Raw genomic sequence first — 14,078 nt, forward strand, 5'->3', positions numbered from 1 at the left:
ATGCATTGTAGTGCAGCATATATTGTTGCAATTGTGATAACTTTATGTTTAACAATTAATGCTGATAATAATGTTAACATTAATGATGTAAATACTGATAATCTAATGATAAGAACAAATAATAAAGAAGATCTTGTGACGTCAGTGATTAATGAGTGCTCATCGTTAACATGCGTTAAAGATAAATTTTTAAGTTATTTGGATTCATTGTTGGGATTTGATGAAGATGAAAGCAGAAATTATCAGGTGATTATTATTCATTTTGGATAAAGTTTAACATTTTTTTGTTTTTTTTTAATCATCTAGTGAAATAAAATAAAAATAATAAGAAGACAAATTGTGTAAGATTCTCTATGTATACGCGCATCACACAAAAATTTCTAAAGTTATCGAGATATGATTTTTTCTTAAATTTAAAATAATTCAAGTGATCATTTTAAGCTACATATTTAATGATGAATACAAAATTTTATAGTCCGATCATAGAAAGTGGCTCAAACTGTCGAAATTAGATTATTAATTTCTATAAAATAATTTAGTGATCATAACGTGTATTAATTATAAATATGAATACAGAACAATAAGTGATAGTTTTTTATTCGTAAAGGATTTTTTCCGGAGAATAATTTATTTTAAAGCAATCTTTGAAAAGCATCCATGTATAGACAGTGATGATTACACTGTCACATTACATGTTACATACATAACAGATATTCCCATATAATACATACTATACAATTTGCGCCCCCACGGGTCAACATTGATGTTTACGAAAAAATGTTTCAAACAAATGTTGTTTATTTTTTTATAAGGAACATTTTTATATTTAAACTTTTGTTCTACCTGTAACAGTTTACAAGATGGGTCCTACGGACCCAAGATTCAGTTGTCCTATGTTACTCATTTACAAACTCGACCTTACTTTTTAATTGGAGTTATCGTGATGACAGGCAGGCAACCGGAAATGGACCAATTAGGTGATTTTATGAACACTTATACTAAAATTTTGTTCGTAGCATCAAAAAATTATTACTCCAAAAATAATTATGCACTTGGTGGGCGGAATAAAAAAAACACTCCCTCGACAACTCATAAACTTGCTACAAGTGAAATTTACAAAATTTTAAAAATCCCCGACAAATTTGTTTAAAAAGTTAGTACGCTTCTAAGCTTTATATAAAATTTAGAGATATTTCTCACCTTTTCAGCCCTTCGAACAAAGTGGCGAGGAATGATAAGAATTTTTGAGCAATAGATTCCAAAACTAGAAAGCACAATTTTTCAAATGAGCTATTGAGGCTCCTTATTCGATGATTTTTCGCGGAGATACGACTGTTTGAAATTTAGGTAAAATTGTGTTCCTTTAATAAATTGGCGCAGTATAATTTCTATTAATTTAATAACGAGAATATTTATATGCGTTTTAAAGATTTCTGTGCGTCCGTTTTCCAGAATATACAGCAGTTTAAAATAAGCGAAAGTACTAATTTCGCTTTAACAGTTAAATAATAACTCGGACCAAAAAAGCTCTTCGGACAACGTATAAGAACCTTTTTAAAGAGAAATAAATAAGCTTTCCAATGCTATTATTATATTTTAGGTAAATTTTTGCATCTCGTTTAAATTTTATATATTTCATAAATAAATGAGGAAATATTTATTTCGCCTTTTCTGTTCTCGACAGAAAGCGGTAGGGGGTCACAAAAATTGTTGATATACCTTCTCAAAAATTTTAAAGAGTATAAAAGAAAATTAAAAAAATTTTCTCAAATTATTTTCAGTTTACATTTTTGGGTAAACAAAGTTAAAAATTTGTTTAACATTTTATTTCGAAATTTTTAAAAACCAAAATTTCAACATATAATAATGCTTAAAATGAGATAAAGTATAATTTAATAATAATTATTATTAATTTATTTACAAATATGCTTTTTATTAAAATAAAAATTATAGTAAATTATATGAAACAAATATTTATGATTACAAGAATTTTTTCGAAGACATTGAAAGAGTTATATTTCCAAAACTCAGGGCCGGATTTAAATTTCTGCCGCCCTGGGGCACTGAAGAAAATGCCGCCCTATGACTGAAATTTTATTTTAATAGTTTTGATATCTTATTTAAAAAAAATTAGGATAACTAATTAATTGCAGAAAATTTATTATGTATTACATATTATTTATTACTGTTCTTTTAAATTTAAATTAATTAGTGTTATTGGATAATTCAATTTTAGGAAAATTCATTGATCAATTAAAGTTTCTGTTATCAAAAAGACATAGATAATTTCAAAATATTTTTAATTTTTCAAAAAAACTATATTTCTGGAATTTATCAATTCCAGAAAATAAAAATATCAAATTTTATTTTTGCAAACCTTTATGGAAATAAATTAATTAAACTATTTTAATAATTTTCACTTAAATTTCCCATATTATAATATACAAAATTTTGATTTGATACATAATGCATAAATTATATTTCTTGAAAATAAAATGTTTATTTAAAAGAAGTTAATTATATATTGTATTGAAAATATTTTCTCACTTTCCAAATTTTGCCGCCCTAGAAAATTTGCCGCCCTGGGCACTAGCCCCGACTGACCCTAGTGTAAATCCACCACTGCCAAAACTATTAGAACTAATCGTAACGATCCAAGTTCCTACAATATAATAATACTATAAAATTTTTAATAATGTTTTTTTAATTTCAGAATGAAAATTTAGACGAACAAATTTTCAATAGGATGGCTAGACTTTTAACTGCAAGAAAATACAGCTTTAATTTTGGTGGCATACTATTTTCTTATAACCCCAAAAGTGGAATTGATTTAGATTTACCCGCTGAAAATGATGAAGATCAAGCTACTTCCCAAGGTAAAAAAAATTAAGACATTTTTAAGACAAATAATAGCTGATTTTTCATCAAGAGAAAAAAATTCACTAATAAAAATGTATAAATGATTTTGAATTTTGTATTGCAGCAAGGGGACTCCTTAAGAAAAAGCTTTTATTGCCAATTTTGTTATTATTAAAATTGAAACTAAAAGCTCTAACACCAATTATTCTACTTGCCACAGCATTAAAATCATTTAAAGCCTTAGTAATGAGTAAACTTGCATTGCTTGGAGTAATTGGCTTCTTGGTCTATGAATTGGTTCTTAAAAAAGGTAATTATAAATCTTATCTTTTCCTTTAATTTACAATGGATGTCTGACTATTGATCGATTACATTTAATGATTGTCAAGTAATGTATCACAAAAAAAATTAAGTTACTGATAATAAAAATACGATCAAAATCAAATAATTTAAGGCTGTTATCTCCGTGCAGTATTGTAAACTAGTTTCGATTTACATGCACGATATGACAATACCACGCAAGACGCAACCACCAACACTCTAACTATAATCGTTTCTGTTCAACAATATATATCTCAACAATGATACAGTCAACAATTTTTTTTTTATTCCGAACAAATACATCAATGTTCAGTTAGTTTTTTGAAAATATCTTTTTAGAATTTAAAAAACTTGTTAAAAACACAACCTCTTCTATGCTTTCTATGTTAATAGATCTTTTCATTTTAAAATTATGATTCACTTTTGTTTCGGACTAAATGCGTGATATTGTAAAGCTTTTATCGTGCATCGATACCGTTCTGATGTACTTCATACATTCTTTTGATATAGTATAGATAGCTTTGTAACAGATATAAAATATAAAATATTGACTCGAAATTTGATAATTATTTTCTTACAGGCGGTATGAAACCTCCAGCAATGATGACCGTTGAAAGCACAACACCTGATTCATATGATCCAACATGGAATCAAGATAACGGTGGTCCATATTCACGTGTATGGACGTCGGCTAGCAATTCAAACAGTGGAGATTCATCACACAACCTTGCATATTCAGCATACTATCCCGTTCACAGTGGCATTTCTACAAGATCACCACCATAACAATCATAAAAATAGTTAATTTATTTATTTTTAATATTATTCGAATTATAGAACAACAAAAAACCCAACCAAAGACATTATAAATTAACCTTTTATTTGAGATTTGATCCAGTACCTAATCTAATTAATTTTATTTAAAATAAAATATAAAAAAAAAGTATTTATTTTTGTTTCTGTTAAAAAAAATATTTTTGTACGATATAGTATCGAAAGAAAATTTTATTGTGTAATAAAAATTATATTGATTTACGAATTAATTAATTTAATTTTTCCTTAGATTCCTTTCTCGTCAACTTTTTAAATATCAACGATTTTTCTCCTCTTAATTTTTTTATGAGAATATACTGGGACTAAAATCAATTCCATCTTAATATATTAATATCTGGATGACCGAGCTTTGCTCGGTATTTTTTGAGTTAAAAAGACACAAATTTTATCACTTATGGGTCTTATCATATAAGATCCATAAAGATTTAATTATATTGTATAAGACCGTTTAAAATGTCTCCACACAAATACCATTTTGAATATCCCGGTAATGTCGTTTATTTCATTAACTACGATATACACCAAAAGATGTCAGGAAGAGTCATATTTTGCGATGTATGTTTCAGTTTTTCATGAAAAAACGAATAAAACGACGTTTTTTTTAAATGAAACCTTGTTAGATCGACTTATCGCCCCAAAAAACCCCTACATACTCATTTTCATGAAAATCGTTGGAGCCATTTCCAAGATCGTTGATATATATATACAAGAATTGCTCGTTTAAATATATAAGATAAGATAAGATAGACTAGATAAGAATAGGTTTGAGAGTTCGGTTCGCTAATACGCGTTTTAAATTTTTAAAACTTATAAAAGTGTAGAGCAGTAGCTTCTGCTCATTGAATTTGAAGTAATTTTGACAAAAAGCTGCAAATTGTGGATAGATGTTGTATAGAGTTGTTGACGCGCTTTAATTAATTTTTTTATCAACTCAATAACAGCCTTCATTGTTGTAATCTAATTGACCGCATATGAAATTGTTAGGTTTGCAAGTGGCCAGTAGACCAGAGAAATAGTAGAAATAGTATAAGAGAGAGGCTTGGAATGCACTGGGGGAGGACTTTGCTCAAATCGGGCTAGAACCGGTTTAATCTAATTTGTCCGTATAGGATCTATATTAGATTTCTGTACACTTAATTAAAGTACACCGACTAGATGTCCGCACCGTAACAATTTAAGTAAAGTAAACGCACATATTCAGTAATAAAGTTAATAGAACTAATTAAAAACTAAAAATACACAATTTACTTACAATAAACTGCTACAGAGGAAATATAGCACTACTAATTTAATCTTGCAGATCGCAGAATCATATCCCAGATTAGAATCATAGCAATGCCTATTTGGAATGTACGAATGTACCAGTAAGTGATTACTTTTCACCAATCCATTGCAATAAGCGTCTTAACGTTTCTTTCTTGACTGGCTAATTGGTTGAATTCACTACAATTTGATAAACTACTGCAAAAGTTTAAAAGTTGGGAATGCCTCATAAAGGCATTTATTTCATTTTCTTTTAAAGTTGTACTTATCTAATAGATCGTTTCAGATAAAGGAATATAATATAGAAACACGGGTGTACTCCAGAGATATACCCTAGGCCTCATACTAAACATCATTTAAACCAAATGTTGGTCAAAAAAAGAATCTCGGTTGTGCCCCGGTTGTGGCATTTGTTTCCATCACATCTTTTTTTCGAAATTCGTCTTTTCATGGAAGAAGAATTATTCCACAACTCCATTAAGTAATAGATAGAATATTTATTAAGCATGTAATATATTATGTACATTATTTTAATTAATAATTAAAAAAATAATTAAGTCTTAGGAACATAAAATTTTATAGTTATTGCTATGACGATGGTGATTGTTCAACCAATGAAACATCTAGCACACAAAATCGATTACGGCACATTGGACATGTACATTTTGCAGACAGCCATGTACTATTTTCAGATTCATCTTGACGTGAAACAAACCATTTTGCAATACAATCAATACACCACATTGGTCTACAATGGCACACTTGACAATTTGTATCAGATGTGTTCGATGTATCATCAGCACATTGTCTCTGTAGTTTTATATTTGATGTCACTTGCATGCATCCTATACAATTTTCTAATTCCTGAAAATAAAAATTAGAATTGTTATCGAAAATCGGTACAAATAACTATATACAATAAATAACGATATTTTTTAAATTTCGTCTATTATAGCCGTAATGTTACCGAGTCGAATTATAAACACAGCACGAAATATAGAACAGCTTTTAAGTAGCATTACACTCTAGATGGATAAGTAAGACTATATAAAATTAAAATTTGTATCGTTACCAGATTCCCTGCGTTTCTGATGTCATAGTCATGTTTAGTCTCGAAAACCGTAAATAATTTTTTTTTTTTTTTTCACAAAAAGCAAACATTCCATGATATTTGCTAGATACCAACAGAAATTTCCTTGCTCGTTTTTTTTTCTTTTTGTTTCTATAGTCCTGGAAGTGACGAGCCTTGAGGTATTACGTAATATAACATATTTTCTGCTTCTCTTCCAGTATAATACGATGAATTATTTTCTGTTTCTGTTTCGATTAAACAATATGCCTCTTAATCTTGCAGAAACCAGTTAAGATTGAGTCAACTTTTGAGAGCTAAGTTACCCTTTCGGAATTAATCGGCTATTATTAATTTGGTTATTCTCCGTTTAATTTCCTATTTAAGGATATGTCCAACAAGTTATTAAGTCATTAAGGGCAAATACAATTTTTTTTGCGATATCTTAAGGTGAGTTTCCTCCCTTAACGGGTTAATTTACGCCGGCAATTTTTTTAAATCAAGTATACCACAAAATTTGTTCCTGAAACTAATGAGATGACCGTTCATCTTTCTAATTTCAATGCAGAATAATAATGTGTATTTTCACTATTTATACGGAATATTTCGGACAAAAATAATACTTCTAGATTATAATAAGCTATGTTAAAATAATATTACCTGTTCAGTTCTAAATCTAGGATTTAAATACACCTGTTGCTTAAATGCATCAATAAATCGTTCAACAATTGTCTTATGAAATGTGACTGTTGGTAAAACTGTTATTGGACGGCTAACTTTATCTTGTAAATCTTTAAAATCTAATGCATTCAAACGTATTGTGAATGGTTGTACACTGGTGCGTGATGATTTCACTTCAATATTTATAAATTGTACTTCACCATGTGTTTGTTGTGATATATTGTGTGAATCACTATGAATTACACTTAATGTTGTATCACTTTGATGTGCACAATATATTGAATACGGTGTCACTTTTAATATCCAATTATCGGTTACAATCAATTTATGTATTGGATTTAATTGTATACAGATTTTATCAACTCTAAAAAAATAAAATACACACAAATACTATAATTATGTTTTGTTTCACTAATGATGGTTGTGGATGATAAAGATAAAACCAATGAAAAACTTTTATATTCGTTTTTATAAATACGAATCATAGTCATAAATTTTTTTATTTTTATCAGGCATCTAAAATTAGTTCATTGAATCAAATTTAAACAGTGCCATTATTTAAATGTTTGGAAGATTAAATAATTAATATATATATTAGGTTTTTTTCTGTTAGCTATACAGGGTGTACCATTTTAATATATTATATGGTTCGTTTTGTACTTAACTTTTTGCAGAGTTCGATGAGGAACATCAGATTGGACCTACTCCTTCGGATTAAAATATTTTTTCGTTATAAAATCGTTAGCTTTCGGAAAAATATGTCATTATTGCATTTAATCGAACGAAAACACTGTAGTTACAGAAAGCTGCCTTAGCCAAAAGTTGCCAAGGGCAATAGAGGGCATTCGTCTGTATCCATAACTTGAAATGAAATTCTAGTTTCAGGGTGATTTGAACTTGATCTTCAAATGATCTTGAAAATTTACCTGGACTTTAAAATTATTAACCTAGGCGAATGATCATTGTCCTTGATAACTTTTGTCTACAAAATTTATCTAAATTTTTCGTTAGCTTTCGGAAGAAATGCGACTGAAAAATGTGCCATTATTTCATTGCAGAAACAAAATACGCTAGCTTAAAAAAAATTATCAAGGGCAATAAAGGTCAGGTACTTTTAAGCTTAGGTAAATTTTCAAGATCATTTAAAGGTTAAAGTCCTTTGAATGACCTTTAAACTACAATTTCAGATCAAATTCATAGACACAGGCGGGTGTCCTCTATTGCACTTGACAACTTTTGTGTAAAGCGTTTTTATTTTGTATAGCCTGTTTTCTTTGGATTAAATGCTTTTATGGCATATTTTTAACTACATTATACCGATTATAATTTATAAGGTGATAAAACTCTAGAACAAAATTTTTCGAGATCTCAAACGTTAAAAATAATAACATACGTGTAATTTACATATTATTCTACATGTGTGTAGTAATTAAATCTTCAAACATCTTTATATCAACAACAAAGTGATTTTTCGACTTATTTTTTCGAATTCTATACAAATTAATTTAAAATTTTATCGGCAGAGAAACTATGATAAAGCTAGAATTCTTTGATTTTTTCCGGTGAATTTTAAATGTTGTATATCACTCTTCTAATGCAATTTACCAAAAAAGGTCCAACCATTGTAAACTTAAAGTTAACTCAAGAATCTATTGATACCGCTATAACTACAAGTAGCTGTATGGATGATTAAGTAGATTAAATTTATTAAAAACTTAACTTACCTTCTATATTCGGTATTAATAGACGATGCTACGGATAACCAACTTGTATCATTATTACAAAAATATTGTAAATTTTTACAAATTGGGTGATCAATCCAGTTTCTCTTTGCCCAATCATTTATTATATATAATATTTTTGTCGGTAATAAGATTGAGAAAATTAAAAAAATATGATAGGCATAATAAAGAATTGTTGATACCTCAAAAGGTTCCTCTATTGAAGCATAAATACCTAACACGTAGGCAAAGGGTAACAGTGAATGTACGATTATCGTATACACTGATTTTTTTATATGATATTGAATAAATTGAGCATTTTCTGATCCCAAGAATGAACTAAATACTGATTCAATAGTTAAACCAGCCGATATAAATTCATATGGTGGATATATTATACATCCAGAAATTAATAAATAAAACAATGTAAATAATAAAATATTTGACATATTTTAAACTGAAACAAAACAAATCAATCTAATAATTAATACAAAATATGAACATATTATTTGACTAATTGCATTATTGTATATTTAAATTAACAAACTAAATCTAACGAATATTTGAATGCTACACGTCTAAAAACACATATTTGACACATAACATGCCGTAACATAACCCATAAATTTTGACATTTGATACCGATATAGGTAAGATAATATATATAGGTAATGCACGCACACCAACTAGTGGCCCACTTTTAATTTAAAGTACCATGTGTACCCTGTGTATATATCAACTTAGTGATATATACACAGGGTACACATGGTACCCCGGGCTAAACAGGAAAATCAACGAACTAAACAGAAACTATAGATTCTTTATGAAATTTTAAGACAAAAAGTCCTTTTCCGTTTTTCGAAAATGTTAATTATCAACGATGCGTCATAACCGCTAACGATTAAGGCCTCTAAAACGGAAATTCAATTCAACGGAAGTTCATTTTTTATGCGGACGTGACATCAAAGTACGGGCTTGTCAAATGGTTTGACATACTGTATGATAATAATTACTTACATTTTATATGGTATTTCATTAAATTATACTATTCTACGGCTTTTTATTAGAAGCTAGCTTCATTTTTTTTAAGTGTAAATTATACATTGAACTGTCAAAATTTGACAGTTCACGTACTTATACGTCATCAACAGAGAGCGCCAAAAAACTGCGTTTAAATATCTCAAAAGTATAATGCATTTTAAATATTTTTTTACACTTAAATACAGCATTTTTAAGCAGTATTTATATTTTTTACTTTGTTATAACGGTGTAAACAATGAATTAAAAATATAAAAAAAATACATGAATATTGCTCGACGAATATTAGGACAACTGAAATGTTTATAACAAATAATGTTATAACAAATAGGCAGGCAGTTTGTGTTAAAGTAGACTATTCAGGTAATTTTATGACTTCTATACTTTAAACCCTTGATTCTTAATATATATGCAGAATATACAAGTTTGAGCTTGATTTTATTCTAGAATCTATATGGTGGAATAAAATAGTGGCTGTGTCTCCTATTTTCGTAGCCATAAAACGGATCAACCATCAGAAATTGACCAAACTATTTTCCATTTTAGTTTTTCAGCCAATGAGCGCTTATAGTGGATTTCCTTCAACTTGGATAAAAAGGCTGTTCGATCTTTAGAATGATGATTAGTTATAAAATGGATTTCTTAAGGCATATTACGAACTATAGTCTTCCCAGCCATGACTGAATTAAACAAAGTATCAAAAATCTTAGTCTGTTTTCTATCGTTGTTTGGCTTTTTCCTTTCTAAAATGAAAAGGTTATAACAATAATTGAATAAAAATGTTGGTATAACCTTTTCGGTTTAGAAAGTAAAAAGCCAAACAACGATAAAAACCCGACGAAGATTTTTGATAGTTTGTTTTATTCAGTCATAGCTGGGAAGACTATAGTTCGCAACATGCCTTAAGAAATCCAAAAGACTATTCGAAGATTGGGTTTTGATGTATATCTCAACAAAAGTTTTATTTTATAAATAAACCGAAAGGTTTTGGATTCTGGTAGAAAGATTGGTATACAAAATTATTTGTTAGCGTGCAGTTTCACATTTTCACAAAAAATATTTATTGGAAGTTATCTTGTAAAGTTTGACCACAAAATTTACATTTATTTGAGATTATAGCTGTAGCCATGGCATAAATATCTCTTGTCTATGCCACAAACAGAAAAATATTTTCTTGGCCATAAATACGCTCCCTAGATAGTGTCATATGGCACGGTCATAGGTCAATTGTAGTTCAGTAGTGCATGGAAAAGATAGATGGAAAGAAACATAAAACTTCAACCTATTTCACTCTATTTTACTAAATTTATATGTTATGTCTTTATTTAAATCACACAATACCTTATCTATTCAAGTCTACTATTAATAAAGTCTGTAACTTATCACAGAATTCGGTAGTTTTGATTGATCAGCTTTTGTGCTTTGAGTAAATGTTTATTAGTTGAAACTGTTAAATTTATTATTTCTATAATAACTGTCAACATGGCTAGCGCATTACGAAATATTGGATTTTTGGTATACATTTTTGTAAATTAATGTAAGAAAATTTGTATATTAACATAATATTTTCAGGTTAAAAGTACCCTCACACAAACTTCTCTTAGAAAATCAATTGATACAAGAAAAATTAGTACAGGTATTGAAAAAATTGTTCAATATTTATGATGTAATAAACTTTAATCAAGTAAATATTTTAGGATTAACAGTTCTTGCGCCAAAGGTTCAATCTTTTGCTCCAGATTTTTCTGGTACAGCAGTTATTAATAAAGAATTCAAAGAAATTAAACTTTCAGATTTTAAAGGAAAATATGTGGTTCTATTCTTTTATCCTTTAGATTTGTAAGCTAAATTTATAATAGTGTTAATAATTGTTGCTATTAAATTGATAAAAAATTTATATTGGATTTTTTTAGTACATTTGTATGCCCAACTGAAATTATTGCATTTAGTGATAAGGTGGATGAATTTAGAAAATTAAATACAGAAATTATTGGAGTTTCAACAGATTCACATTTTAGTCATCTTGCATGGATTAATACACCTAGAAAAGTGAGTAATGCTTATTTCCTTTTTTTAAGTTAATGTAAAAGAGTTCAATCATAAAATTTTGCATTCATTTCAAAAATGTTTAAAGAGACAATAATTTTCGAATTTAATTATTCAAGGTTACTATTGGTAGCTGAACAAGGTTCATTTTAATAATATAATATTTAATTTACATAAATTATAATTTTAAAACTAAAAAAAATATAACTGACGTTCTATTAAATCGACCAGAAGCACATTGTACAATAGTATGTGAGGGTAAAGCTGTGAAAAAGAAAATGGTATGATCGGGCGATAGTCCGTTTATCATATATTGTTGGAATAGCGAATATTCATGTATTTTTTTTTTTTTTTTTTTAATTTATTGTTTACACCGTTATAACAAAGTAAAAAATATAAATACTGCTTAAAAATGCTGTATTTAAGTGTAAAAAAATTGAAAATACATTATACTTTTGATATATTTAAACGCAGTTTTTTGGCTCTCTCTGTTGATGACGTATAAGTACGTGAACTGTCAAATTTTAACAGTTCAATGTATAATTTACACTTTAAAAAAATGAATTTACTACACAGAATTTACACTCGTTATTATTAAGTTTTCTAATAAAAAGGCGTAGAATAGTATAATTTAATGAAATACTATTTAAAATCTAAGTAATTAATATCATGCAGTATATCAACAAATTTGACAAGCCCATACTATGATGTCACGTCCGTATACAAATTTAAATTTCCGTTTTAGAAATTTTTAAATGCCCTCACAGAATTTGTACTTTTATTAATTAATTTTAAGTAATTAAAAAGATATTAATTACTAAAATAATGGTTTAGTTGAAATGTCCAGTCATTAAAGTTACGGAAAAAAAATATTTGAACCAAATTTAAATATCATGAACATTCCCTATTAAAAAAAAAAATACGTTCAAAACGTATACGACAATCTAAAAAACATAATCTTTCAAATACTCGATTTTAGTATAGTATTAGTATCTCAGTGAATTTTATTATAGTTAGCTTAGCTATAATTAACCAAATTAATTCGCAAATTACCGAGATCAAGTTTTCTCAAGAAGAACATCTTAAGATTGTCGCATTTTAAACGCGAGAATGCATGCATTGGGGATAAATTCTGCTATAAGTCGAATTAGTCTATTTAAAAACGTTTCTGGGGAAAATAAGTTGTACATTTTTCTTCGTATATTATTATTTCCACGGGATAATTTTATGGCATAACTGTTTCAATTATTACAAATAGTTCAAACATAGATACTAAACCATATAAAGAGTATTTAAACAATTAACTTTTTTAGTTGTTGTTTTTACTTGGCTTATAATAAACTTTTGGCTGTACATGCAAGAAATAGGACTAATAAATTATTAAAATATTGAAATTTAATTTTTGTGGTATATTTTGTATAATCGATTAACTTTAACTTTTGAACCGATTTGGCTAAAAAATCGAATACCATAACAAGGGAAAGATAAATAATTATCATTTTTTAAAAACAACTTTAAAAACTATAATCAATCATTTTTATTTATTAAAACTGTTAAAGAACTTTACCAGATTGAGTGAGATATTTTGATTACAGGAAGGTGGTTTGGGTGATATTAAATTGACATTATTATCCGATTTTCAAAAGAAAATCGCTCGCGATTATGAAGTACTAGTAGAAAGTGAAGGAATTGCACTACGTGGTTCATTTATAATCGACCCGCAAGGAATACTTAAACAAATAACAATAAATGATTTACCAGTGGGGCGATCTGTCGATGAAACTTTGCGACTGATTAAAGCTTTTCAATTTGTAGAAAAACATGGAGAAGGTAATATTTTTATTAAAAATAAAACATTCAAGTATGAAATATATTGTATTTTTTTATTACAGTATGTCCAGCAAATTGGAGCCCATTAAACAATGCTGATACAATAAAACCAGACCCGGTGGGAGCAAAAGAATACTTTAAAAAAAATAATTAAGTGCTTATTAAATTTTCGGCTTTTTATGTTAGACGTAAAATAATGAAAGTTTTATTTTGTAGGAGTTATATGCTGTAAATGTTTTTCGTAAATTGAAATAATTTATTGTATTGGTATAATTGTAACAAAAAGGGATTGTATTATTGTTTGATAAAATGTTTTCAATAATAAACTTTATAAATAATTGTTTTTGATTCCTTTAATGCCTCTCTCTTACCAGAAGCAGTAGCAACTAACAATTTATTCAGATATACTTTGCAGT

General features: G+C 27.9%; 3 protein-coding genes across 3 annotated transcripts; 2 read left to right on the forward strand and 1 right to left on the reverse strand.

Moving 5' to 3' along the window:
* Positions 1 to 4,029, forward strand: LOC123291882. The gene is made up of 4 exons (XM_044872323.1): positions 1 to 246; positions 2,714 to 2,876; positions 2,984 to 3,169; positions 3,761 to 4,029. Exons 1-4 carry the CDS (start codon positions 1 to 3, stop codon positions 3,964 to 3,966), a joined length of 801 nt encoding a protein of 266 aa, XP_044728258.1. The 3' UTR covers positions 3,967 to 4,029.
* Positions 4,030 to 5,798: 1,769 nt separating this feature from the next.
* On the reverse strand, positions 5,799 to 9,200 carry LOC123299177 (E3 ubiquitin-protein ligase TM129). Its single transcript, XM_044881457.1, has 3 exons — positions 8,752 to 9,200; positions 7,007 to 7,391; positions 5,799 to 6,141 (listed from the first exon to the last, which is right to left on the reverse strand). The coding sequence occupies exons 1-3, from the start codon at positions 9,195 to 9,197 to the stop codon at positions 5,866 to 5,868; spliced, it is 1,107 nt and encodes a 368-aa protein (XP_044737392.1). The 5' UTR covers positions 9,198 to 9,200; the 3' UTR covers positions 5,799 to 5,865.
* A 1,945-nt stretch (positions 9,201 to 11,145) lies between these two features.
* Positions 11,146 to 13,946, forward strand: LOC123299168 (peroxiredoxin-2-like). Its single transcript, XM_044881443.1, has 6 exons — positions 11,146 to 11,301; positions 11,359 to 11,422; positions 11,484 to 11,625; positions 11,700 to 11,835; positions 13,428 to 13,662; positions 13,725 to 13,946. Exons 1-6 carry the CDS (start codon positions 11,269 to 11,271, stop codon positions 13,814 to 13,816), a joined length of 702 nt encoding a protein of 233 aa, XP_044737378.1. The 5' UTR covers positions 11,146 to 11,268; the 3' UTR covers positions 13,817 to 13,946.
* Positions 13,947 to 14,078: the final 132 nt, after the last annotated feature.

Source organism: Chrysoperla carnea, chromosome 1 (assembly GCF_905475395.1).
Source record: "Chrysoperla carnea chromosome 1, inChrCarn1.1, whole genome shotgun sequence".
In the NCBI taxonomy this organism is placed as follows: domain Eukaryota; kingdom Metazoa; phylum Arthropoda; class Insecta; order Neuroptera; family Chrysopidae; genus Chrysoperla; species Chrysoperla carnea.

Excerpts from the sequence above, each read along its gene's own strand:
- LOC123299168 (XM_044881443.1), top strand. The coding sequence starts at position 11,269 with ATGGCTAGCGCATTACGAAATATTGGATTTTTG. Across the intron at positions 11,626-11,699 it reads TTCTTTTATCCTTTAGATTT|TACATTTGTATGCCCAACTG; the intron begins GTAAGCTAAATT and ends GGATTTTTTTAG. Across the intron at positions 13,663-13,724 it reads TGTAGAAAAACATGGAGAAG|TATGTCCAGCAAATTGGAGC; the intron begins GTAATATTTTTA and ends TTTTTATTACAG.
- LOC123299177 (XM_044881457.1), bottom strand. The coding sequence starts at position 9,197 with ATGTCAAATATTTTATTATTTACATTGTTTTATTTATTAATTTCTGGA. Across the intron at positions 7,392-8,751 it reads ATTAATACCGAATATAGAAG|AGTTGATAAAATCTGTATAC; the intron begins GTAAGTTAAGTT and ends TTATTTTTTTAG. Across the intron at positions 6,142-7,006 it reads CTAGATTTAGAACTGAACAG|GAATTAGAAAATTGTATAGG; the intron begins GTAATATTATTT and ends TTTTATTTTCAG.
- LOC123291882 (XM_044872323.1), top strand. The coding sequence starts at position 1 with ATGCATTGTAGTGCAGCATATATTGTTGCAATTGTGATAACTTTATGT. Across the intron at positions 247-2,713 it reads ATGAAAGCAGAAATTATCAG|AATGAAAATTTAGACGAACA; the intron begins GTGATTATTATT and ends TTTTAATTTCAG. Across the intron at positions 3,170-3,760 it reads TGAATTGGTTCTTAAAAAAG|GCGGTATGAAACCTCCAGCA; the intron begins GTAATTATAAAT and ends ATTTTCTTACAG.